A 24,622-nucleotide genomic window follows, 5' to 3' on the forward strand; every position below is an offset into this window, starting at 1 on the left:
GTTCAGGACAGGAATCAGAATAATTTGAAGAACACGAAGACCCTCCTTGGGGCCGACATTTTCTGTGATTATAACCTTGTGCTGGCCGAAGTGGATATTCAACTGAAAAATATAGACAGAAGAAAAGTAGGCAACAACATGTTGAAAACTGAAAAGTTGAGAAACGATAAAGTAAGAAATCTTCTCATTGAGAAATTCGAAGAAAATTACCTCAAACGAGGAAAGGATACGTCCAGGTAGTAACACGGTGGGAGCATATTAAACTTTGCATAAAGCAGCTGCAAAAATAATAGTAGGTTACCGCGAATACAAAGCAGCTGAGAACTATGGGATACAGAACAAACGTTGCAGAAAATGATGAAAAGAAGACAGGATGGATGGAAACAGGTATCAAAGCACAAAGCAAGGGAACAGTTTTACAAAATAAATGAGAAGAGACAGAAGCATTAGAAAGTGGGAAATACGGGGAAATGTATGAGGAGGTGAAATCTATGAAACTGCGGAGGAAGCAGGAAGGTATTACGATGGTAGTAGAAAATAAGAATGGGAAGATAACCTTTACAGAACGGATAGGGATTTCAAGAAAATCGTAGACCTTTACGTTGGCGGCCCCAATACCCCTTCTAATTGTCAGAGGGACATGAACGATACTTCGCTGTACAGGTTATGGAACACTGATTCCAACGAGCTAATTTTTGTGTCCCCCGTGTCAAACCCGTAGAAGAAAAAAAAACGAATTATTGTAAAAAAAAAAAATACATTTTTTGTTTTTGGAATTTGAGAGAAGCTGGAAACACTTGTACGCAGGAAAAAAATATTTTGACGTGTACGCCAGACATTGGGTGCAATCATGTATTAAAAAAAATAAAAAAAATAAAAAAAAGGGGCGAAAGTTCAATACCAAGTGAGAAAAAATTCCGAACGTGTTTCCTATGAGAATCACCCTGTACATGTTTTTCGAAAAGTTTTGGTCTACTCTGACGCCCCTAATTGGCACAGAAATACAAGCTATACCTCATTGGAAACCTTATGAGAAACAGATTCTTCCAACGAGGTAACTTTTGTGCCCTCCGTGCCCAACCCGTAAGAGAAGAAGAAAATAAATATATTTTCTCGAAGTTGGCAGCACTGTTATTTGTCGTGCGCAAGAATGGCCATACACAAGGTATCATTAGTTAGGATGTTAATTTATCTTTATTGATAACACTTTTTATGCTTGTAGCTCCTTTGGGGGGAGAGTATCCCTCTCTCAAATACAGGGAGGGGGAACTAAAAACATGAAACTTTCCTCCACTACCCTTCCGCTGCTGTACCCCCGATGTGGACGAAATGCACACCGTTGGAAAGTTTCATCCTTCCTTAAGAGATAGACACCTAAATCATCTCTGTAGGTTAATAAGGAGCGAAGCGATGGAGGTTTAACCTGCTGGCTCAACCCTTGAGCCGTTCATCCTGCAAAGGGTAATCAGCGAGACGAGTGAAGTCTTAGGAAGATGGAAAGAATAATGTTGAGAACTTATATGAGAGTAAGAATAGACCCGTGATGTAGATACTGAAGTAGAAAATGTACACAAGAATGATGAAAGGTTTATTTGGTCTAGGAATTAATTCGTGCGGGTGGACAAGAGATGGCGCAACGAACGGAGCGTCCCACAGTTCCGTGTATCCACACATGTGTTGCAAACCCCTGTCATCGCGTATCGTTCGTAGTATAGGGCAGTGGATTAAAGCGTCAACAACACCAGTTTGTAGTTAAGTGAACATGGCGCAATTTGTGCCTGATAAAGTGTTTTTGCGGGGTGTCCTGCTGCATTACTTTAACATGCAGAAAAGTGCGACTGAAAGTCATCGTATTTTGGTGGAAGTGTATGGTGACCATGCTCTAGCTGAGCGAACGTGTCAGAAGTGGTTTGCACGGTTTAGAAGTGGTGATTTCGGCTTGGCAGACCAAGAGCGAGCTGGACAGCCAAAAAAATTTCAAGACGAAGAATTGACAGCATTGCTCGAGCAGGATTCGTGTCAAACGCAGGAACAACTTGCAGCAGCATTAGGCGTTGATCAAACAACAGTCTCCAAACGCTTGAAAGCCATGGGAATGATTCAAAAGATGTCACATTGGGTTCCACATGAATTGAAAGACAGAGACGTTGAAAGACGAAAAACCATTTGCGAATTGCTGCTTCAACGACAGAGCAGAAAGGGGTTTCTGCATCGAATTATTATGGGTGATGAGAAGTGGATCCATTACGGAACACTAAACGAAAAAAGGCCTGGGTGAAACCAGGTGAACCAGGTCCATCACAACCAAAACGAGATATTCACTGTGCAAAGGTTATGCTGTGCATATGGTGGGATATGAAAGGTGTGGTGTACTATGAGCTGCTGCAACCGGGTGAAACTATGAATGGAGAACGTTATCGACGACAATTAATGCGTTTGAAGCAAGCTCTGGCCAGAACACGACCAGAATGGGAGAACAGACATGATAAACTTATTGTTCAACATGATAACGCTCGCCCACATGTCGCAAAACCGGTCAAAACCTATTTAGAAAATGTCGGATGGGAAGTTTTACCCCACCCGCCGTATTCACCAGACGTTGCTCCTTCGGACTACTACTTGTTCGATTGCATGAACAACGATTTGATTGGACAGCGGTTTACTTCTTCAGAAGATATCGAAACATGGGTCTCTGACTGGGTCGCTTCCAAGGATGAGGACTTCTTTCGCCACGGAATCCGTACATTGCCTGACAGATGGGCGAAAGTGGTGGCTAGCGATGGACAATATTTTTCTTAAGGTATTTATGTATTTTGTGTTTGTACTACAGCTTCAATGTGTGCGTACCAACCGCACGAATTAATTCCTAGACCAAATAATATTCTTCGGGATGAGTTCAAAAAGATATATCCGCGATTAGGAATTGATAACCAACCGAGATAGATAATATATCAATCGAATTCATTAAAAATATGGAAGACAAGGGGAAGAAAGAATTGTTCCGACGCTGCAGTGAAATATATGAAACAGGAGGGGGCCAAAAGATTTCCTGAAGATGTTCATGGTAGCGTTGGCTACAAAATCGAACCTAGAGAGATGTGAGGATTATAGAATTATTAGTCTCATTTTGCATGCAGCAAAAATTTTGCTTCGAATACTGAACACATGATTGTATGGAAGAACAAATGGAAAAGTTGAGGAGTAGCAATTCAGATTCAGGAGAGGTAAGGGCACTAGAGATGCATTGATTATTAAGGGTGATCGGTGAAACGTTTACATGAAAAGGGAAAGACTTGTAGGTTGTATTTATTGAGCCAAAAAAAGGCTTTTGACCGTGTGAATTGGGAATTGCTGTTGGGAGTTCTAAAGAAGCTTGGGTTGAAATGCAAAGATCGAACTTATATATAAACCTACAAGTAAGTGTTAGAATAGGGGAGGAAATAATAGAGAAGAGTGTAATTGAAAAGGGAGTTCGACAGGAATGCTATCTCTCGCCAATATCAGTCTAGAAGATATAGCGAAAAAACAACTTAAGTAATGAAGACGCCATTTCGGTAGGACGTAGAATGATTAAATGTATATGGTTTTCAGATGATATGGCACTTGTGGCGGAATCTGAAAAGAAAATCAATAAGATATTAGAAAACTTGAGGAGGGGCTGTGAAGAATGTGGGATGAAAATATATGTTAGAAAGATAAAAACCATGGAGATTGGAACGATGCTCTCGATGTCAAATATAGAAAATAAGAGGGGAGAAAATAGAACAGGTAACTAGTTTTCTATACTCGGGTAGTATTATTGATGATGATATGAAGTGCGAACGTAAAATAAAAGCAAGGGTAGAAAAGGGAAAAGAAGCCTTTAGGAGGAAGAAAAGTTTTTTTGTTGGACCTTGAACAAAGAGTTAAGAAAAAAAAATTCATAAAATGCTTCGTGTGTGTGTGTGTGTGTACTGTATGTGACAGAAATATGGACTTCACGCGAAAGTGATGAATAATGATTGGAAGGTTCCGAATTGTGGCTGTGGAGAAGAATGGAGAGAATTAGTTGAGTTGAGCGCAAAACAAATGAGAGGATAAGAAAAATTAGATATTAAGAGGAGGAAGAAAAATTGGTTAACTTGGGCTAAGGAACTATATCATGAGGGACGTGCTAGAAGGTATGATGGCAGGAAAGAGAGGGAGCGGGCGAAGGGTTACAATTGATAAACGATATCAAATCAAAAATAATACGTGAAGACGAAGAGGTTAGCGAAAGATGGTGGATGCTTTTCAGTTGTGGTCAGTGACCTGTCAATAATATTTACGATAATGATTATCAGTCGTGCACGATGTGATAGCTACAGGTATGGACGATTGCATTATATCGCAGTTTCAGTGCAGGAAAGTTTGTTACAGCTCCACATGAGTATATTGTCCCATTCCTGCTTGCAGACATTTCTGCAGTACATTAGGTAACAGTATTACACGAAACGGTTAAGTACGAATTTAAATGTAAAGTAAACGTAACTCTGGTATAACAAAATGGGAACGCAAGTTTTAGTGTGCGCGTGTTTCCTCCTAGGGTCAAAATGATGAATAGTCACATTACATCTTTATGATAATCCTCATTTCCTTTCTGTAATTTTTTCGGTTAAAAACCTGCACACGAACGTCCATTTGATCCAGAGTGAGTAGTCTAGGAATCCAAAGAATATAAACACGTCTTATGTTCAGTTCGTCTGTAATTGTGTGTGGCACCTAAATGATCAATATGTCTGTTACGTTATTCGAAGATATCTCACAATTATGACAGTCGTGTTGATTTTTTTCTTCCGTAACAACAGTTAGTAAAGCCCAGGTCCACCGTTCCTTGAAAAAAAAAAAAAAAAAAAAAAAACACACCAAAGACCTGCGCTGTGTAGGGTGCGCATTTGCTCCATAGACATTTTAAGTTATTTCATGTGCCTCAGGTGTTGTTTTCCTGAAACGAAAACGAAATTTCTATACTGCATATTTTCATCCCTGATTACATTCTTTTCCCTACGCGGGTCAGCGTGTGTGTCCAATCAAACGTCTGAGAGATTGGCGAATTTTACCATCGGCTATACAGAATTTTATGGAAGTTTTCCCCACATTTCTGTTTATTATAACTTTGTAACGAAGAGAATATTTCAGTGAAATAAAGTTGGTACTGCACAAGTCTTTAAACCTTTGCCTAGCAATATTGTATGTCTGTCGTCCTTACTTCCGAAATGTGCGCCATTCACATAGATGCATTCATGCCCTGAAACCCTGAATGGCTCTGGCACTGATCATGCGAAATGCCTATGATGAATGCGCATATTTGCACGTGGATTCTCTCTTTACGACTGGGCAGTTGTGTCGGTCGGTTTGACACATGGAAAGTGTCGAAGAACATGTTCGACTGTAGTGCATCCTCACCCTGAAGCTGGTTGAGGACCAATTAATAGGATTCAGATCTGATGTCCAGATCATCTTCACTCAGGTGGTGGACAATTCTCAGTTTGTGGGGCTTCGTATAAATTCTAGTCATGAAGATTGTGGTATATGCAGCTCCAAGGGCCTTCGGGACGAAACGCGCTTCGTCAGGCTTCTCGCAAAGCTCTTCCTCATTCGGTCAACTGTTCTTCGCTTGTTCTCGGCCGGCCACTTTGCAGTAAATCCGCAGCACTTTCTCTCTCCAAAAAATCAGCATGCCATTTCTTGATGCTTTATACGTCGGGACCTAATTTTGGTACACGCTACTGAACACACGATTTCAGGTCTGCATACCAGCACTGCGCATTCTCCTGAATTGATCCAATTTTTGAACCACACGTGATTCTCGTAGTGTTCGGTGTTGCCAAACAAAATTTTCAAGACTGCTGTGCAATACACAATGTACTTCATTGAAATATATCTGCTCGTTACAAAGGTATAATAAATTGAATTGTGGCAGGTACTTGTATTTTAACTCTGTACATAGGATATAAAACGGTAAATTTTTAGAAATGTGTCACACACACACACACACAAAAGATTATCATTCTATTGAACAGCCCTCAGTACAATCATATCGTGTCAGTCTGTATAGACAGAACTGCTAAAGATAGACACATTTCATATTTCAATACTCTAAGGCTCAGAGTTAGTTTGTTTATTTATTTAAGTGAACTCCATAATTAATTTAAATTTCCGAAATTTTGCATTTTATTAAGGAAATAAATGGAACCGGCTAAAGCAGTCGTTCCTTTTCTTGACCGATAACCCACTTTACTATGCACCTACGACGTTGATACACTATTTTTATAAATTAAAATAATATAAATTATATGTCAGTGGCGTACGTAGAACTTCTTCAAGGAGGGGGTAAGGACCCGAGTTTAGAAACAATTTTCCTTCGGCTTACAAACAATATTTTGGGACAGAACGGCTCATACACCCTTGTATGGAAGTTCCACGCGTCTAGAAGTACTTTTGCACTTCGTTGTAAATATTTTCGTCATGGGTACTGTGTTGAAAAACTACTTTCTGTTCTAATTTGCATTTATGCTTGTACTGTTACTTAATGTATTTAATGTCTTTAAAAATTATATTATTATTTGCATTCTATGTTCATCACCACAGAAACACACTTCAACTATAAAGAATACACAATACCATGTTTCTATGGCTAGAACGGATTAATTCTATTTACATTGATTTCAATGAGCAAATAATTTTGATTTACGAACAACGTTACGGAACGAAGTAAGTTCGTAATTCGTAATCCAATCTTTTTTTTTTTTTTAAGCAATATCTTGCTAAAGGACGTTAAAACCTTCTGTATGTCACTGATAGCAGTGTAAGACTATGCTGCCGATGGAGGTGTTAAGTGGTTCAATCTGTCTTAAAATCGATTAATTGGTTCATTAAATTTTAAAATTTCGTGACACACACTATGGGACTTCGAAACATACCAGTTGGCTACCACTGGGCTAAAGAAGGCCGAATTTTCACTTCATAATCTTTTTCTTTCGTTACCCTAGGTAAGTAACTCAGAATAAATTGTAATGACAAACGATTAGCCAATAAGGATGTCCGAAAACAATTCCTAGATACTCCAAAATGGTCATGTTCTAGCGTTTCAGTATTCTTCCTTAACCCTCCATTCTTGACTGGAGAATGTGTTTTCACTACTCGTACAACTTCATTTGCTTGGTAGTAACTATATATGGTAGACAAGTGTACCGCACACTGTTGCTAGTCATGTAGCCATCGATGCTGGTGGGGAAACAATTTACACAGCTGCGCCGCTTGGTGTCGGTAGTAAACGTAAACAGTCCAGAGTTACAACTTTATTCCAATATAGAGGGGTATTGGAGTCGATGCAAAACTTCTGAGATCTGAAATGTTACTACTTCTTGAAGTTCGTTACGTTGTTGTTAAATATACTTCATTCAGAAGTTTCGTATTAGATTCAGTTAGACTTGAGTGTATATTTGAATTGCGGATTTTGTGTTGAAGGATTGGATTCTTCACAGAATTGTTAACTTCACTAGTTATACAGATATTACAACAATCCTAGACTATGGAAACTATTAGACCAATAACATTTAAGTGGATTAATGAAACTTTGAAAATTATCAACTTTTCACTATTTTATATATATTCAATGCGCTGCATTACAATGGAACTTCAATTACAATAAATGCATTGGATGAAAAATTTAGAAGAATGCAATATAAAGGAAAATCAACATTTACAACATAAATATCAGTTCTAATTATTTCGATTTTGTAGCACAAATTGCTAATACCTCTTAGTTATAAAGATTTATAAAATATATTTTTTAAATGAAACGAAGGAAATGAAAAGAAATTTATCAAATTTTACCTCTTCAGTTTTACACCCTCACTATGAAATAGTTGTAACACACTTCTTGAGTATATATATATACACCGAATTTCATAATACTTTCACTAAAGCACATCCTTTCTGTCCAAAATTTACATATTGTATTTGAAGAGTACAGCGGAAAAACACGCTATGTCACATTTCGTAAATTTTTAGAAGAACGGTTTAGAAGCATGGCAGGTTCTTCCTTATATGGGATTTCTTTAATCGTTTAGAAAATTGGATCAAGCTGTTATTTTCGCAGTGTTGTTATACTATTGGTAAGATGCCGCCTTTAGCTGTCTGAAAGGACAAATATCTCAAAATCATGTAATTTGGACTTAGCGTGTTTTTCCCTTGTACCCTTCATTTGTTGTGTTTCGTAACAACTGAAAACTCAATATCAGTTCACTCAAAGAAACACTTTAGTATCCTTGATATATATTCTCTGTAAAGAGGGATCGTTTGCAACTGTATGTAGATACTTAGGCTTGAATTAATTAATTCAATTTACAAAAGAGGGGTCAGATTTGTTTGATTTAATTCTATTTATAAATATACAGCTTTTCTAACGGGCTGAGTGATCAGATTCTTTTGAAAACTGCACTTAAAAGTAAATCAATTCTTTAATCCTATTCTTAAAGAAATATATAAAAAATCTGAAGAAAATATATAAAAATGAATTGTATGCTACTATTTTATTATAAGAAACAGGTAATTCATACACAGTGCCTTGTCTCTCGTTTTCTTGAAATTAATGGAATGATAACTGACATTACCATTTCTCTAATATTAAAGAAAACTGATAAATTAAACATTCTATGTACAAACGAATTTTACATTTGGTTAACTAACAGAAAGCAACGATATACTTAAAACAGAAACCTAGAAAAATTTCCATCACTAGTTGACAGTTCTACATACTGAACAATATCTCTAACATCCACAGACGTTTCATTCTACCGAGAAACTGAATCTTTTATTAACAAACTGCTAAATACTCAAGCAAAATGAGTTATACTTTTCATTACATTATTTTTCAGAACTTTCCTTTTGTTACTGGGTTTGCCTAAATAATAATTACTTCAAACTATTATAAAGATTATAGAAGTAGGTAAATACTTTAGACGTCACTGTACAAACATGAAAATGTTGTGCAAACACTAATATAAATACACAGTAATAAAACAACATAATCTTAAAGAGATAATTACCAAAAACACAATTCTATTTTGTAATATTTCAAACTAGAAAACATATTTCTATTTATTGTATGAAACTATTTCAAGTGAGGTGTACACATACATTACTGAAGATTCCTTCGTTACTTAGTACAATACCAATACGCTCGTATCAAATATAGCAACGTTTATGTATTACTTTAAAACAAATAAAACAAAAAGAAGAGCCAATTCTATGATAATAGAGAATGAATAAATGAAGGAAAGGCACTCCTCTTCAATCAGGTAAGGCAGCTGGTATAGCATACATTTCCTTAAACTTGTCATAATGCTTTTGGTCCTATAAAAACAGAAAATAAATATAATTAAATTTATGTTTGTCGACACATGCAGTTAATTAGCTATTTAACTAATTATTATTAGATATTTAACAAGTATCCAAATGAAACTTGCCCGCGATGGGAAACGGATCACGATATATGCATAAAAGAAAGCACAATACCTAAGTGTCAAAAGTGTAACAGATGTTGGAGGTTATTAGTTACCGTAATGGTTGAGATAATCATTCCGCTGCTTTCACCAGGAGTTGGAATTCCACCCGAGGAGGAGGAGGATCGGCTGACTATTCCATCACTGCACCTTTTTCCTTGAAATTATTTTTAAAGACCCGAACAAGTGGAAATTGCATGGTTGACAAGTCCAGGCTGTAAGGTGGGTAAAGCAGAACCTCCTATCGTTTCTTCCTTAATAGATCATGCACAATACTCACCACATGCGGGCGATCATTGCCATGAAGAATGATGACACCAGACGTCAACATTCCAGGACGTTTCCTTCGTATGGATGCACGCAATTTGTTGAGCGTAGCGGTGTAGCGCTCTGCATTTTCAGTAATGCCGAGTTCCTTGAACTTTAAAACAACGGTCCTTGATGGCTGGAAAGTGCCATCATCTTTCCGGTGGACGGTTGGGTTTTCATTTTCTTCGCTTCTGGGGATGACGGATGCCTCCACTGCACGTGTTCGAAATGATGGCACCACCTCTCGACCCCTGCCACAGTGCGCAGAAGAAAGTTGTCGCCATCTTCGGTATATCGACATAGGTACTACAGGCACGCATCCGTATGGAGAGCTTTTAGTCTGCAGTAAGAATTCTCGGGACCCATTGTGTACACACTTTTACGATACAACAGCTTCCGCACGATACTGTGCACTGTACCACGCGAAAACCAAGCTCCATAGTACGTACTCTATTCCACCGATCCTCGCATATGGCAATACCAACTCTCGCTACGAAGTCATCACCGATGATATATACCTGATCTGGACGCGGAGTGTGTCGTGTGGTTCCGACCTTCCCAGATCATTCATGTCCAATTCTTTACAGCTGCCTTCGATACGTACTCCTCCCTATAAATTACACTCATTCCCGCGACTTGGTTGACATCTCTCTGCTGAGATGAACTGAATCACAGCGTGCTGATCAACATGGGATGGGTTTGTAATCGCCGCGCCTTGCATTAGCAGCTGGTCCAGTATAGTAGTAGGTGTCTATTACTAACTGTTGTGTCACTTCCCCAACACACACTTCCCTCTATACTCAGTACAGTGCGCACTGTTACTCGGGCAGGTTTTATTTGGATATGCTTTCTATTTGTGTTTATTTGAAACAACGTTCTTTTCAACAGTGTTACGATCCTATATGAAACACAGTTGTACAGGTGAAGAAAAATTTAAGGATAGTTTTCAACTTTTTCTAAGGTAAAATATCGAACCTCTTACTCCATTCTAATTGTATTTACTAAAATCAGAACCTTAACTAACAACTTATATCTTCAAACACAGAATCTCATACTTTGGAATATAAATGAACAGTTATTCCTGAAGAATATTCCTTTATTCAACATTTACACGACATTGTAATCTCTAATCATATGTATCGAACATATGGCAAATTCGGTAAGTAACAACGAATAATCGGGGAACAAATACGAACTGGTTACTGAAAATTAACTTACCGAGGTTGAGATATACATTGCACGGATATTGCTGAAAATACCGATTAGCATAAACGCAAGACATTTTTTTTAAATTTAATTTAATAAATTAATTTATTTATTTTATGAAAGTAATAAATAAAAATTTTTGATGATCTACCAAAGCTAACTTTCCTGTTGTATACGAGAGAATGCAAAGCAAGGTGATATAACCTAGTATACCAAGGTCCAAAGCACGGCAGCTGGTTATTAATTTCAAAATATAAGAGATTATCATTCATTTATTTTGTTTTACAAATCACTGGTATGCTTAGGTAAAATGTAAAGAAAAGTATTGGATTGCCTCTACTTTTTCTGGGTTTCAAACAATAAGAAAAAACAAATGATAATGTACTTAGTTTCCGATGAAACTGCACTGTTTTATAATAATTTTGGGGAATCATGGGTAAGGTATTTATATTAAAATAAAGTATAAAATTTTGTAAGTTTAAAAATGTACAATACAAATCAAAACAAGATGCTGAGTTTGAAATGTATGACAACAATTTGAACATGTTGCAGGCAATTAATTGTTTTCTGTGAAACAAAACTCGACGGTAGCAGGTAAGTACTTCTTTTCTTCTTTAAAGCAGTGTTCATTCCTTGCCATAATATAAATAGTTACACAGAATATTGCACACAAATAGAATATGTTTGTTATGCTCTATTTACATTAAATAAGTTAAGACGCAGAACTGAGCAAATACAGAGTTTATCTTGAATAATGATCATTATTTTCCTTGTTGAAACCGCCATAAGCAAATTAATACACTCAAAAAAACTATTAATGACCTCCAAATCCACTAAAACGTACTTAAATTACGTATCAATGCCTCTTCTCCACGGGCACCTTGTAGATTAAGTAACATTTCTTGTTTTAAATTTTTGTCCAAATTACACCTTATACACAAATAAATGAGTCCCACTCCATCCTTCAGGTCGGAAATCAAATTTGGAACCATGTGCACTAAACGCAAATGTGTTAATTCTTTGATTACTGGTAAATCCAAAGTATACATATGAAAAATAAAATCTCGACACAAAATTACCAATACTACAATTCTGCCCGCAATAAAATAGCAGTATTAAATAATTATCATTTTAACATTCATCCCACTGAGTCTTTCTCTTCACAACGGATATCACTTAAAGCAGATATAGCTGTCTAAACGTTTAACAGTCTTGCTTCCATAACAACAATTTAATTTATGGTGACACACTGATATTTGATCTGCAAGTATTATGGTGTCTCAACTTTACCAACATTTTTTTTTCTCAAAGTCTTCACATTTTAATTATTGTATGTTGATCAGCGATAAAGCTTTCGACTCCGTAACACTAGGTAAGCTGAAATTTTCTTTTACAACACTGTTGGCTTCTTCCTTATGCGTAGTGTACAACAAGAGACTGTTCAGATAATATACTATATACAGCAATTGTGGTCACATGGATAATGCATATGCTCTGTGTGTGCATGGCTCTGGCTTCGATTTTCGGCGAAGGTACTTCGATACCCTTCTCAACTCTTTTTCTCAATTTTTGTAAATGATCCAGTACCCAATATGACAATTTTGGAGAATAGGTCGTTTGATACTTAACAAAACGCAAACAAACGTACTAATAGGAGACTTAAAAGACTTCCATGTAGTACACAAATTTCAAACCCCGACAATTATGATGTTAATTATTCACAAATTTCCAGTTCTACATATACAGTACACACATATTTTTAAAAAAAAAAAAAAAAGTTCCAGCAAGATAAAAGCCATATATTATTAATTTTTAAAAAGTTCCAGCTGGATAAAAGCCATATATTACTTTTTAAAAAGTTCCAGCAGGATAAAAGCCATATATTTAAAAAAAAAAAAAGTTCCAGCAAGGTAAAAGCCATATATTATTAATTTTAAAAAGTTCCAGCAGGATAAAAACCATATATTATGAATTTAAAAAAGCTCCAGCAGGATAAAAGCCATATATTTTTTAAAAGTTCCAGCAGGATAAAAGCCATATATTTAAAAAAAGTTCCAGCAGGATAAAAGCCATATATTATTAATTTTAAAAAAGTTCCAGCAGGATAAAAGCCATATATTATTAATTTTTAAAAAGTTCCAGCAGGATAAAAGCTATATATTATTAATTTTTAAAAAGTTCCAGCAGGATAAAAGCCATACATTAAAAAAAAAATCCAGCAGGATAAAAGCCACATATTATCGCCAACAAACAACGTATTTTTAGTGCCATAAAAATTAGTTTTCCTCGAAAAACTACGCACAAGCATCATATTTTATTCAGCTCAATGAGATCTATCAATTGGTATACGTCTCATCTCTGGACATGTTTCTTCCGTTAAACATTAATAATGTTATATAGAATATATAATTCACTCAGTAGGGTCTTGTAAAGTAAACAAATGTTTACTTTCCAAATCTCAGACATTTTTATTGCCTTTGTTTTTCGATACGACGTAATTAGAAAAAAATAGTAGAAACCTCAACGAAGAACAAGAGAAACTATGACCAAAACTATGCTCTCTTAAACATAGTAAACAATTCAAACTCTTTTATCTTAGATAACATAGGTATATGTATTACATATACTAGTTTTAGTTGTTTCCACGAAATTTCCTACCTTTTCAGTTACAGATGGCCTGATCTTATTGAATGCTTTGCTAAAATGCCTTTCAGATACTACAATCCTCGATTTCTCGGCAAACTGACTCATGTGCTCCTTCAGTGCTTGAATGCCTGCTTCTCTAATTAAAGCTGCTAAGTCGGCGCCCGTATATCCATTGCACCTTTCACTTTTACCTATTGCTTCCAAGTCAACATCTTCGGAAAGGTATGGTCTTTGCCCACACTATAAGCAAAAAAGTATTAAATGTGATCAAAAATTAGAAATTAACAAGCCTTACAACAACTACTTAGACGAACATAAATACTAATAACGGTAACTGATGATAATAGGATTATTCAAGAAATTTTATGGATAATTTCGAAACTGCTTTTATTTTCAAGCTTGCGTTATAGAAAAATTAAAGAAAACCCGAAATAGTGAAAGTGAAAAAAACTCATAGGAAGAACAAGGAAAACTTTAAAGACTAAAATCTACAAAACGTATTATTAAAATAATTTTATCATTCATATAATCCCTGTTTGATACCTTTAATATCGAAAGACTATAGCATAATGAATATACTCGTATATCTGATTGACTGATCAACGCTTACGCTAAACTTTTTGAACTAGAAATTTGATATTTGCATTGGTGAAAAAGGTAACACTACAGAAGGAGTTTTGGAAATTCGACGTGGAAGAGGAAGGAGGAAATTGGGGTTGGAAGTATTATAATCAGATGTCTATATCTCGGAATACCTTACAGGCTAAAGATATGAAATTTGGTATTTTGACTTTTCATTTAAAATAAGTAAATACTTGTTTCAGAGTGTTTTAACGTTTGATCTAGAATAGAATTGACGGGCTCGTGACTTAATTTTTCGTATAATCACCTCGCCTACCCCTTCTCATCAAAGCAACATGATAAAAATCCAGTTCGAGATTGATGATAACTACACTCAAAAATTTACTTCAAATGTTTTAGCCCCTTTTCAGTGATTCGATCTCACATAAAATCAGTCTCATTTTATATATTGATATACAATGCAATATATATATATATATATTAAATATCAAAAACCGGTAAAATAACCTACATTTCGGAGTCTTATGAATATGATCCAAATTATTTTAATTGTTTATATATGCCTCCCTAGCCCTTACCTTTGTTAAAGCTTTCAAAATATCTACACGATCTTCTGGCGTTGGTAACCCCACGTACAAAATCTTATCAAAGCGACCAGGTCTTAACACAGCAGGATCCACAATGTCAGGTCTATTCGTTGCAGCCATCAAGAACACGCCTTTCCTTCCTTCAATCCCATCCATTTCTGTTAATAATTGGTTCACTACACGCATGCTTGCACTTCCCTGGGAATACAAATAAATAAAACATAGTAGAAAATAAGACAAATTAAAGACATTTTTTGAATGCACTAATGAATACACTTCTACGAGTTACATTTATCCATCTCGTTACCTACTTGAAATTATTTTAATAATGGTCACCCAGTGACGGTGACGCGTAACGCAAAAGTTGCTTTTTAGTTTTCGTCACGGCAGAATACGTGTCAAATGGAGCTTTCGCATTAAATTTTGCTTTCACCTGGACAAAACCGCAAGATGAAACTTTCTCAGGTAAGTTATTTCCTATACTTAAAATATATTAAACTCAACACACTGCTTTTTGTGCCACCAGGGGAAACACACACTATATATATATATATATATATATATATATATATATATATATATATATATCCGAAGAATATTATGTACAAGCTTCTTCAAAGAAACCTGTTCATACACTTTCTTTTTAAAGCAATATTTTCAGAGTCATGTATATAATTATTATGGCAATTTTTGTTTGAAATAAGGATAAGAGTAAGTTTTTTTAACGAGAGGTGGGTGGCTAGGATTTTCTTGAACAAGATTACACTTCTAAAATTAAGTAATTCTAGTGTTATTTCGCAGTAAAATGTTATTTGATATAACTTTCGAGTGTGAACGAAATCGAATGATTTTCACGTGTACTATCCATAAGATACATAAAAATCTTTCAATTCTGTTAAAATATTTTAAATTGTACATACAATGGCTCTTATAGTGCATTAGCAAAAGCAAATAAGTTAATAATAGTTAATCAATTTCCATGTGAAAAGGAAATATTTAAGCTCTAATTCTTAAATAATTAAGGCATCAGTTAATGAATATACGCATCTTTGACTATAAGAACAGGTTCTTACTTTGTTTAAGTATGTTTATTTGTGCACTTTCTCGAAGAAGGATGGCTGAGAGTGAATTCTGTCGCGAGCAGTAATAAGAGTAAATACGCAACTATACACAACAAAAACAGCAGGGTATTGTATAAAATTTGCTACCATTTAGAACGACTGTGTAACAAAAGAACTGCTTAAAAAAACCTTTAAAAAATGAACAACTAACAAGTTTTTTCCATTATTTTCCGGTTTTTCCTGGCCCTGGAAAACACGGTAAACTTTTTTTTTTCATTTTTTCGTTCCTTTACAACAATGACCATACCACATCACAGTGTCCCTAGGCAACTAATTCTATGTAATCATCTTTTCAATTTAGCATTAACAACCTCACCATCGTGTATCGAGTATCCTTGCAAGGACCATTGATGAACATAATTTTATTTTCCAAAACTAAAAAAAAAAAGGTAATTTCTTGATTTAAATGCATATATAGGCATCACCTAGGGACAAATTCAGAATCTAAAATCTTCGTGCAACAGAATCAAAGAGACTGAGAAGGTGTCCTGAGAAAAGAAATGAAAACAAAACAAACAAAAAATCGGGATAATTTTGTCATCTTCGTTAATAATAGTGATAAAAATACCTGTTGTCAAAATGTTAAGACTCAAAACTACATTATTTTAATGAACTAATAATTCTGTCATTATCCATTTGCTACGATAAAGAAACATGGAAGAAATTCTTTGTATTAATTCTAGTATTAATATTTCTAGAAAGACCTTCATAGTCCAGCATCTGAGCATTATACTGTTGAATTATATAAAAACGTAACATGAATCTGACACCCCTCCCAAACACAGTATATACTGTACAATAACATCTACTGGACAATGCTGACAAGAATGAGAGATCGCCTTAAAAAGATAAGATACTTACCTCTGCTGCTTCAGACCTCTTTGGACACAAAGCGTCAATTTCGTCAAAGAAAATGACGCATGGAGCTGAATTCTTCGCCCTTTGAAAACATTGTCTCACTGCACGCTCACTTTCACCTACGTACTGAAAACAAACATTAATACTAAATATAGATATTGTAACTTTATATGTATGCAGGGTGGGCAGGAATTAACGCCCTATTGAAAATTGTTCGCAACTTTTTAACTATTTAACGAATTTTCATGAAACAAAAATAATTCTGTTCTTTACAATGGTAGAATTGTCATGTATTGCTAAAATTCCATGTAAGTACCACCATTATCCACCAGTTTTTGTAAACGGTTGAGGATGTTTGCGACAGATAGTCCAGCGGTTCGTTTGGAAGAACTTGGCGTATTAGCTCCTCCAATTTATCAAAAGTTTTTGGTTTTGTGGAATAAACTCTCTCTTTCGTCCACCCCCTGAGGAAGAGTCGCAAGGCGTTAGCTCAGGACTCCTTGCTGTCCATTCAAGGGAGCCACTACGATCCAAACAGCGTCCTGGGAAACGTGTGAAATGAAGTGGGGCCCCACCTTGCATAAAAATTACGTCGTTGTAATTGTCCCACGTGGATACAATACCGTGAACATAATCTTCAAGCATTGCAAAGTATTGTTCTGCGTTCACTGTGTCCCGAATATATATTCGGCATATGGACCCACAACTTTGTGGATGTCATGCCGCACCACACTGTGGCCTTTGGGCGATGTTGGCTTTTCTCAACAACCACCTTCGGATTCTCTCCTGCCCAATACTAACAAATGTGCCGGTTAACAAACCCCTCCAACATGAAACACGGCTTCACCTGATTATAGGATATTACCGAAAAGATCGGACAATTCTTCATACCAAACCCGGATGAAAATTCAACTCTTCCTTCAGAACAGTTAGGATTGTGTCGGGTTCACGAGATGTGTTTGTCTTTGTGATTTCTGAGGACTTCAAGTGAACATTTCCTGAACCACTTGCACATTTTTCTCCTCCGTGGATGCTGAGGGGCGACTACGTCTCCTAATATATGTTACAGAACCTATGTTCACTACCTTCAAATGGTAATTCCTTATGGTCTTTGCATCTACCGAGGCCCTTTCACACTTCACCACCATCTCTGTTCTTGTACCACGTACTGCCATACTTTGTACCGGAATGCTAGCTGAGCCACTCACGCAAGGTTAAACGTTGCGCCATGGTACGCTACTGATATCTGTAATAACATACTTGAGATGATATGCCATAAATACTACAATTATAAGGAACAAAATGCTTTCTGTTTCCTGAAAATTGAATAAACAACTTTCAATAGCGAGTTAATTTCCGCCCTTCCTGTATACTTGCCTCATTTCCTTTAGTTATTTTATTCCGTTTCTATGTTTTAGAATTCTAGTACAACTGTGTACGGAAATTTATATTAACAGATCTACCCAGTTACTAACAAATTACTTTGCTATTAACTTTTAACGAAGCTAGTAAGGTTATATGTGGAGAATTTACTAAATAAATAGAAGGTTCAAACTTTCAAGTATATTCCTAATACCAAATGGAACAAACAAATCATTCGTTTGGGAGACACAAGCGCGTGAAAAAGAAAACAACACTTTTTGAAAAAACTGCATTATAATCAGTAGGCAGAAAACATTTTCACTGTTTTGAAAATCATCCTATAATTAGGAGAAATATATTCAACATTTTAGTTTGAAAATATAAATTTTATCAATGTACAAAAAATATAACTTGCATAAAGCGCACAATATTGGAAAGATCCTTTTGGAAGTTTATTGTAATGAGTCCTATAAGCATGCGTTTATTTCATCCTCCACGCTCCAATCAAATATACATTTGTGGAGCTATTACCGCATGTGAAGTGTTGTTTCGCATCATAACATATACATATTCCCTCAGAAGATAATTATCTTTTTCCTTAAACACTTGGGTTTAGAAGCACCTCATGTGTAATCCTATTTCATTTCATTTCACAAAGGAAAGAGTCTATTCCCGCAAACACTTCAATCAAAGGAATGTAACTGCTAAGCCTTATTCTACGAGTTTTGAACTATTAAGAGTTGGTTCGTGCCTCTCAATTCATTATTCATTATAGTTTTTTTTCTAAATTCATAAATATCCACTCCATTTCAATCTTGAAGTCATCTTCATTTACTTAAGTAAAGCAGCGTTAATTGTAAGAAAAGAGTTTCCTACACATCATAAGGTTGACTTGTCACTCTTGTCAACAAGATACAACAAACCACGACCAACAAGCTACATAATGACTCAGCAGTTAAAAACTCGTATATAAAGTGGTACGTTCGCGTATTTCAATTGGTCGTGTCTCTGGGTTTTGCTGAGGACAAATATTATGCAGGATGAAGTCTCATTTATACGTACAGTAGAACCCCCCTCGTCCGCCCTTGGGTGGTCCGCCATTCCGGTTGATCCGACCATTCTCGAGCCGAACTTGTCCCGACTCGTCGGTGACTAACAAGGCCCATTGTCGTTTACTGCCGTCGCGGCATTGTTGTTTACTTGCTGTTACCGCATATCCGCTTTAGTGTTCCGTCGTCTCTTGTATCGTTTCTTTTGGTCTGTGTGTTTTCTGTACTGTATTGTGCACTTTTTAGCCTTTACTATTTGTTTATTTTTACTGTAAATTGTATTTTTCTGTATTTTCTGATAATCCGACCTTCTTTGCGTTCCGACCATACCTCCAGTCCCAAAGGCGACGGATTAGAGGGGTTCTACTGTACTTCATTATTTTCTTATCATTCTCTCATTTTATTATCTTCTGTAGCATAAAGGGCTTTACACGTTAAAATAATTCCATAACAAGTAAAAAAAATAAGGAAAATTATTAATACTAATCTAACTCAACAGTCTCCTTGTGGAATGAACTCGAATACTGAGGCTCAGAATTCAAATTATTACTTAAGTTTTCAATTTTTCAATTTTCTTCACGGAATTAGTAAAATATATTTTTTTACACATTAAGTTCCACCGAATGTGAGTCAACGGGTGTTGCCAGTGCCTGTATTTTACTTTTCCTTATTGCCATCTTCAAAGCATAACAACGGAATCAATTTTCTGATTCAGTATCCCACTATACGTTGTTTCGTTGTAGTTTGCCACATAGAGCCATAAAGCTGGACTATTTACCCTTATAAATGTTAGGAAGTAGACTTTAATAGAAATATAAGCTAAATAAACTATAATACAACTACCGTAAAACAGTTTTTTTTTTATCACAATGTTAGGTAACAGAAGAAAAGACAAAAATAAAAGGGAAGGAGATCAGTTATTGATTTGTCTGTTATGTATTCTGGTTTTGAAAATGTATTACGGTCTCTTGTAAATTATTCGATTGAAAATGAAATTAAATGAAATCTTGAAGTTTACGTCCCACAGTTATTCCGGCTAGGCTAAAAGTGAAGGTGATGATGAGACATGAATGAGATGGTGGAAGGAAGAGAGGGAGGAAACGGGATAACCCCGTAAAAACCGACGCACACGGTGTTTGTCCACCACAAAGCTCACTTGGCCAGCGAGGTGGGATCGAACCAAGGACCTCATGCGCCAGAGGCGAACACTCTACTACTGGGTTACCGTGGCCCAAATTATTCCATTGAGTTCATGTAAAATAGTATTATTAATTTTAATTATGGGTAAGGTTCTTAGTAATAAAAGCTAGTTTAGTTTGTACTAATTTTCATAAGAGGAGTTTGATTAAGAATATATAAAGTGATAAGCCCCTCTTAACACGTTCATCCCGACGTGCGCCACCGGTGATACAGGATCTTTATTCGTGGCTATAAGTTGCCTTTGGGTTTTTAGTTTTATATATATATATATATATATATATATAGTGTTACGGACTTTCTGTTATTGCACTGTGTTAAGTGTATACATTGAATACGATATTTTGAATACGCTGAAGGAAGAATGGCATGCGCCACCGGTGGCTCACGTCGAGATTGTCGAAAAGCATAGTTTCTTCATTAATGTCAGATGTCGGGCTGAATGTGTTAAATGAGGTCATCTCGTTAGAATACATGCTACGGAATTTCCGATCATCATAATAAAGGTTGATTATGCATCTGTCATTTATAAAACAACATTTGTTAGTACTCAAATATTACAGATACTACATACAAATGAATACTTCTTTTAAACTTTCCTTCCCAAATCGACGTTTTCCTTATGCTTAACTTGCTACTGAATTGTATTAAAACAACAGAGACATAAGCTACGTTAAAAAAAAAATTAATATATTCTAGCAACAGTTTACTTTATAACAAAAATCTTCCTCCAGAAATTGAGTTAAGCTTCTAAATAGCTTCCCTTCAACTTGCTGAATGTCTAATCGTGTAATGTGTTATGATAGAACTAAACTTAACTCTGATATTCCATTAAACAAATCATACATGAAATTTTACATATACTGAGAAAACAAGGACAGTTGCAAGATCATCATCATGATTGCAACACATCCACCAGCTTGAACGGAATAAAAAAGGAAGATTTTACACAGAAAAAAATAAACCGGACATTGATTTCCTTTTCAATCACGTGCATTTTTAGTTTCCTTTATAATAGCAGATTTCAAGATTAACCACAGCTACAGCTATCCATCTATTCCACATACAAATATAGTATAAGTTCCGAAAACTAACCATACTCAGTAGTTCAGGTCCTTTGACAGATATAAAGTTAATACCCGCTTCATTTGCAACAGCTTTGGCTAATAAAGTTTTACCACAGCCTGGTGGACCACAGAGTAGTACGCCTGTTGGAGACGTCAAGCCAAGCTGCTCGAATTGTTCTGGATATCGTACAGGAGCCTATAAATAGAAAAGCAATTACTTTGCATCACAGTGATTACAGTATGCAGTTATAAATCAGAAAAGTTCTAAAGTTCATTTTCTTCGACTGTACCACACTTTCAAGTATAATTTAAAACAGTCGTTATAAAGCACTCCTTCCAGCTTTCAAACAAAATTTCCACCTCACATACATCTTGAATAATTTACTTTCTGTCAAATTTACTCATGCATTAACTACACGAACTTTTCATTTTTTATTTTTATTATTATCAAAGTACTTCCAAATCAACACGGGAATGGAATTTTCCTTAATTTTTCAGGAAATATTCTGCTTTCAAACAATGTGAACTAATATTATACGTAAAATTCAATGAGAGTATCTATATTGCAGAATTACCAATATACTAAAAAACGAAGTTTAATTTTTCAGCAGAACTAGAAAGAAAATACGAATAACCCCTCGTATTCTTTAACTTGCTTAGAATTGTGAAAGACTATTTATCTTAGGCTTGTTTTGAAACAAAATAACCATTTACTCTTATTTATTACTAAGAAATAAATTTACATTAAAGTGTTGAAGTTTTCATTTCAAAGTATCCTCATACGACCTTTGATCAAAAATACCTGAAAAAATAACAAGTGATTGTTTCCTTAAATCATACACAGGTTGTACATTTTCTTTATAACATTCATCTGAGCTGATAGTATCGGTAGCATCCTGCCTAACGTTTGCTCATATGAGTACAGTTATAGATAGCGAGAAATGGTTTCCTACAATCGATTAAGCGTTCCAAGAATACATTTAGTCACCGTCCTCTCTATTAAAACCGGAAAAGATAGAAATCCACTACCTTCCGGTTTCAATATACATTTAGAGCGAAAACTACAATAGATAGTGAAAAGCGGTTTACTAGAATCGATTCAGCGTTCTAAGAATATGTATCATCATTTTTAAACCTCTATTTAAACCGGAAATGGCAGAAATCAACCACTTCCGGCTTAAAGCTGATCACAATGCAGTAAAACAATAAACGATTTTATGGATTAATCTCTCTATTAAAACTGGAAGTGGTAGAAATTAAAATTGAATTGAGAAAACATTACCATATAAACCAAACTCCTTTACGTGGTGTGCACGAGACACTCCTACTTGTTTTACTTATTCTCACAGCAATCAACAAATGGAGAGCATACTTAACTACGCAATACCCCTCAAATCATTTGCCAACAATTTCCACAGACTTATTAAAGCAACTGATCCCGTGAAAGACCTGCATCTTTACCCAAGAAATGCCAGAAACCCAAGTCCTATACTCGATACAGATTGATCTTCCCAACATCCCATCAGGAACCTAGCACACACTTCCCCCCATTCCAGTAGCTGCGATTCTTCCAGCCTCATGTACGTCTTTAAATGTATCCACTGATCAATCTTCTCTGTTAGCGTAATTCTAACTCTCCTTTCGATTCGCGATAACAATCACCGATACTTCTGCAACGCTGAAATTCTGCTTCTACCTCTCCCAGAGCAACCTAATGCAAAGTACATTTGACCAAATCTTCCGCTTAAATAAATATTCTTAAAATCATTTCCCCGGACTCTTTCCCGAAGAGAGGCCACTTTGCAATAGGGTCTCACTCGGGCTCAGGCTCGCTATCCTCCATTGGGTTCGCAGTAACTCTATCTCGCATCCATTCCCCCATTGGGATCGCGCAAGCTAGAGGCTCGGGCTCGCTATCGACAATGGGAATCGCACTCGTTCTTATTCGTGCTCAGTTACTGAACTCAAAGTCGTTGAGAACGAGAGATGAGATCGCGAGTTTTGTTTGTGAACATTCGATGTCCTTGAGAAAGGAATGGAATGTTCACACGTCCATCCGATTCACCCTCTTTCCATCCAGTCTTAATAACCAGACATAAAATCATCTACCAATTTTCTTGGCTATTTGGAGTTGAACGTACTTTTTCATCACTGCCGCCATATGAGACGTGGATTTATAATCTAACACGGGATACGAAAACTACATTTAGCCGTACGGAGAATCAAACTCGGGTCTCCCACGAAGAAGATGGGAACACTAATGATTTAACCAAAAAGGAGCTTGCTTTTTTCAAGAATATATATATATAATGGGAAAAACAAATACTTACCAAAACAGCCAGTTTCAAATCTTCTCTGATATCCTGTAATGCTCCTATGTCATCCCACGTTACGTCGGGTACAGTAGCAAAGCCTTCTCTCTTCGCCGATGGCTGGACACATTTCAAAGCAGACTGAAAGTCCGCCATGGTAATGAACAGATTCTCAAGCTGTTCTTCTGAAAGCGGTGCTTGTTCACGAAGCCAAGCAATAAGTTCTTGTAAACTAAGACATCGAGTTGCCTCCTTCTTGCTGACCTCACCGTCAATATCCATTTTCTCTCCTTCATCACATACGTTAATGACCGGTGATGAGGTTTCTTCAGATACACCAGCATTTTTGGTTTCATCCGAAACACCTTCATCATTTTTATTGTCTGTATTATCTTTAGAATCACAAACCGTATCACTTGTGGTATTTGATTCATTTTCGCCTATACCGGAGTCTAAGTTATCCTTCTCGTTACCTTTAGAGTTTTCTTCTGAGTTGGCCAAGTCTTTATCTTCTTTAGAATCAGGTGAAATTTTATTTTGATCTGACTTGCATGTTTCTTTGACTACTGTGGAATCACACTGCATTTTTTCAGAGCTATTGTTTTGTCCGTTGCCTTGACTATCCTGACTATCACATATTTCAATGTCTGGTGAACACGGTCTCTTATCAGCACTATCACAGTTTAATTTCACCACTTCAATTTCAGTTTCTTTGTCACTACTTTCAGCCTCACACGTTGTTGCCTGTTGTTCAGCAGCCTGATGATTGTACTCAAATTCAGCAAATATCCTGCATGTA

At 36.0% G+C, this 24,622-nt stretch overlaps 1 protein-coding gene across 2 annotated transcripts in view; it reads right to left on the reverse strand.

Moving 5' to 3' along the window:
- Positions 1–7,604: 7,604 nt before the first annotated feature.
- The window catches only part of smid (nuclear valosin-containing protein-like smid), a 48,758-nt gene continuing 31,740 nt past the window's right edge, over positions 7,605–24,622 (reverse strand). For both annotated transcript variants that reach the window (XM_081765387.1, XM_081765386.1), the window contains exons 10-15: positions 23,842–24,613; positions 21,540–21,707; positions 16,840–16,962; positions 14,849–15,055; positions 13,701–13,928; positions 7,605–9,378 (exon numbers count right to left, since the gene is read on the reverse strand). In XM_081765387.1, the coding sequence (XP_081621513.1) occupies positions 9,316–9,378; positions 13,701–13,928; positions 14,849–15,055; positions 16,840–16,962; positions 21,540–21,707; positions 23,842–24,613 (1,561 nt within the window). In that variant the 3' untranslated portion in view covers positions 7,605–9,315. The remainder of the gene's footprint in view (positions 9,379–13,700; positions 13,929–14,848; positions 15,056–16,839; positions 16,963–21,539; positions 21,708–23,841; positions 24,614–24,622) is intronic.

Source organism: Thermobia domestica, chromosome 7 (genome assembly GCF_964235325.1).
Source record: "Thermobia domestica chromosome 7, izTheDome1.hap1.1, whole genome shotgun sequence".
Classification (NCBI taxonomy): domain Eukaryota; kingdom Metazoa; phylum Arthropoda; class Insecta; order Zygentoma; family Lepismatidae; genus Thermobia; species Thermobia domestica.